At 39.7% G+C, this 3,103-nt stretch overlaps 1 protein-coding gene across 1 annotated transcript in view; it reads left to right on the top strand.

The window, feature by feature from the left end:
- The first annotated feature begins 1,061 nt into the window (after positions 1–1,061).
- LOC125447226 (histone acetyltransferase p300-like) overlaps positions 1,062–3,103 on the top strand; it is a 178,522-nt gene continuing 176,480 nt past the window's right edge. Inside the window, 1 exon segment of the mRNA XM_059640819.1 lies at positions 1,062–2,081. Coding sequence (XP_059496802.1) covers positions 1,997–2,081 — 85 coding nt within the window. The 5' untranslated portion in view covers positions 1,062–1,996.

Here is a 3,103-nt window from a genome sequence, read left to right as displayed (position 1 = left end):
AGGCTTAGATGGAATGCTATGTAGAGTGAGGTCCACTTCCTAAAATAATGTTGACAAATGGTCATTATTAGGCCGTTTATTCTGTGAATATATATAATTTGTGATATAGGCTTGAATGTAATACCATGCTTTAATAACTCCTGCGTTTCTTTTGAAAAAATGTTGACAAATATGCATAATTATTTATGTTTACATATGTATGTGATATAGATATGTAATTTTGTGCATTAGAATCTTGGAATACCTGTGGTGTGGAAGCAGGCCATTCAGCCCATCAAGGCCACGCCGACCCACTGAAGAGCATCCTACCTGGACCCACACCCCTACACTACCCCTTTAACCCTGTATAATCATGCATTGTGTTTATTATAAATATATATGATATTGACTTTAATGTAATTCTATCATTTTCTTCTTTGACAAATATGCATAATCAGTCGATTTATTTTGTGTAAAGTATATGTAAAATTTGTGATGAATCTCAATCTATGAATCCTGTGCGTAATGAGACCAATTATTTTGTGAATACACAGTTTGTTATAGAGGCTTGAATGTAATGTTATGCGTAGGGAACCCTCTGCTTTTCATTTTCCTTTCTTGGAAAAAGTTGACAAATGAGCAGAATCTGTCAATTTATTTTGTGTGCATATATTTGTGATATAGGCATTCATTGTAACCCTGTGTATGAAAGGAGAGAAAGCAAGGGAGTTCCTCTTCAATTCACTGTGCAAATTCAAGATGGAACGGAAAAGAAATAGTATTTTCCAGCAAACAAGTACACACAACAAAAAAAATTCTGCGTATACGTTCCGATCCATCAAGACCAGCTCCCCTTCTCCTGTTGCAGAAGGGGAAAGGTTGCTGGACCCTGGGGTGTGGGGAGGTCGATGACGTAATGCGGGAGGCCCGCCGGCCAATGGGAGAGGGGAGGGTGGGATCACGTGGGGGAGTGGGGTTGTTCGGTTGTTTCCGTGAGGCCGGAGCCGAGCCGAGCCGAACACTCGGGCCTTCTCTCCCTTTTTTTTCACGTCGCTGCGCTGCGCTCGGCGAGAGAACAACAAGCCGCCATTTTGTTTTGAAGAGAGGAGACGGAGACAGAGAGAGAGAGAGAGAGAGAAGCGAGCGATAGACAGACAGACAGATAGATAGATCGAGAGTGGGGGGGAGACAGAGAAAAGAGGACGAGTGGGGTAAAAGAGAGAGAGAAAAAAGCTCTTCGTTCGGGCTTGTGCGGATTTAAGGGAGAGGTGAAGGAGAGGGTTGAAGAAAAGAACAGGAAAAGAAAAAAAGAGAAGGGCGAGGAATATATCAGCAATACGAATTCAACAGCAGGGAAGAAGGGGAAAAGTAGTTAAAAAAACTCATTTTTATGCCGAGTCCGTTATTTAAAAGAATTTTTAAAACCAGAAACATTTTTTTAAAAAGACGGTTCCTCACCATTTCCCCCCCTTGTGAAGAACGGGAGGCTTTCTCTTGAGAAGGATAGAGAAGGTGGATGAATCGTTCTGGCTTTATTGGATAGAAAGGGGGGGGAGTGGGTTTTAAAAAAAAATTTCCCCCCCGTCTCGTTTTTTAAAAAAAGATGTATCTATAGCTGAGGTGTCGGGAATGTGGAAGGAAAGACCGTTTCTGAAGTGATTGGGGATGTGGTTTTCGTCGGCGAAGCCATCGTAACTTTAAATCTTTCGTTTTCTTTTTCCTTCTTTTAGATTTTTTTCCACACAAACCCTCCCCCCTCCTCCCCTCTTCCGTTTTCATTTTTTTGGTGTTGGAGGGGGGCTGGTTCTAATTGCCCATGGACGATCGACCTAAAAAACCTGGGCCTGGCATTAGGCCTTAGGCTGTGAGACTTGAGAAAGATAGGGGGAAAATTAATTATTTTCTGTTACCGTGCGGGAGGAGGGATTTAAGCCTTCGATTAATCCGTAGCTTTTGCGGTTTCGTTTTAACAAAAAACCTGAAAAGTTATAAGGTATAATTTTAAATTCGGAAAGAAATGGCAGAGAATCTCTTGGACGGACCGCCTTCAGCTAAGCGGCCTAAAATCTCGTCCCCGGCTTTATCGGCCAGCGATGGCACAGGTAGTGTAACCTATTTTATTCCAGTAGTTTGCCTGTTTACGTTGGTGGTTGTGTTTAATAGTGATTTTTCTCTTTTTAAAACTTGATACTTAAATCAAGGCTTTATAATGCAGATGTAACCCTTTTTTATTCCTATATCTATGTATATGTGTAAAATCAGTCAACCCTGTTATATGAATTTAATATCAATTAATACATTAATGCTTACTGTTAATTCTTTTTGGGGGTGTTTTCCGCTTGGAGGGTGGTTATGTTCTTCTGTTAGGGTATTGTTATGGAGGATGGGGAAGCCTAAATTATCCTTCGGTTGCTGTTTTATCCTTTGTTTTACTAACCACCTTTCAGCTGTGGCTCCCTGTTTTATTATGGGAAAATGGTGGAATGTTTTACTTGAGCATTTACGGTTTGTGCTTCAGCTAGTTTATTGTTGTAGAAGCGGATGAAATAGATATAGTGTTGCTTTGCCTTGACTTGGTTGAGTAGGTGTGTGTTTAATGGATCACGTATGAAGTAGTGGTTTGATTGGTGTGTTTTAAAATGGTTTCATCTTGCAGTGAATTAAAAGTATGCAGAGTTCTTTTTAAAGTTTTATATTATGTCAGGGGTATAGGTGAATCGATTTGCACCATGTTGTTTCAGGGCAGTAGGAAGAAGGGTGTTCCTTGCTGCTTGGAGGATTTCCTTAACTTAACTTTTTACTTTTTTGTTTTGGTGAAAAACTTGACCGATAGCATTAGGGAATGTTGTGGATTTCTAATTTTGCAAAATATGAAATACTTCTCTTTGGATCATTCAGTCTATTTTGTGCATGTTTATGTGTAACTGAGACTCATACTCGTATTGATACCTGTGTATTGAAAATAGCATATTCCTGCCTGTATCATTATGAAAACTTTTCATGCCATATTCTATGTGATCTAGTGTGGAAACTTTGTCTTTAGGAAGTATGCAACATTGCACTGCTCAGTTTCTGTGTCATCACATAAACAAATAAAAGTCACTCTTTTAGACAAATTTTAAGT

Source organism: Stegostoma tigrinum, chromosome 38 (genome assembly GCF_030684315.1).
Source record: "Stegostoma tigrinum isolate sSteTig4 chromosome 38, sSteTig4.hap1, whole genome shotgun sequence".
In the NCBI taxonomy this organism is placed as follows: domain Eukaryota; kingdom Metazoa; phylum Chordata; class Chondrichthyes; order Orectolobiformes; family Stegostomatidae; genus Stegostoma; species Stegostoma tigrinum.
Note: the sequence above shows the minus strand (reverse complement) of the source record. Positions and strands in the feature narration are given on the sequence as shown.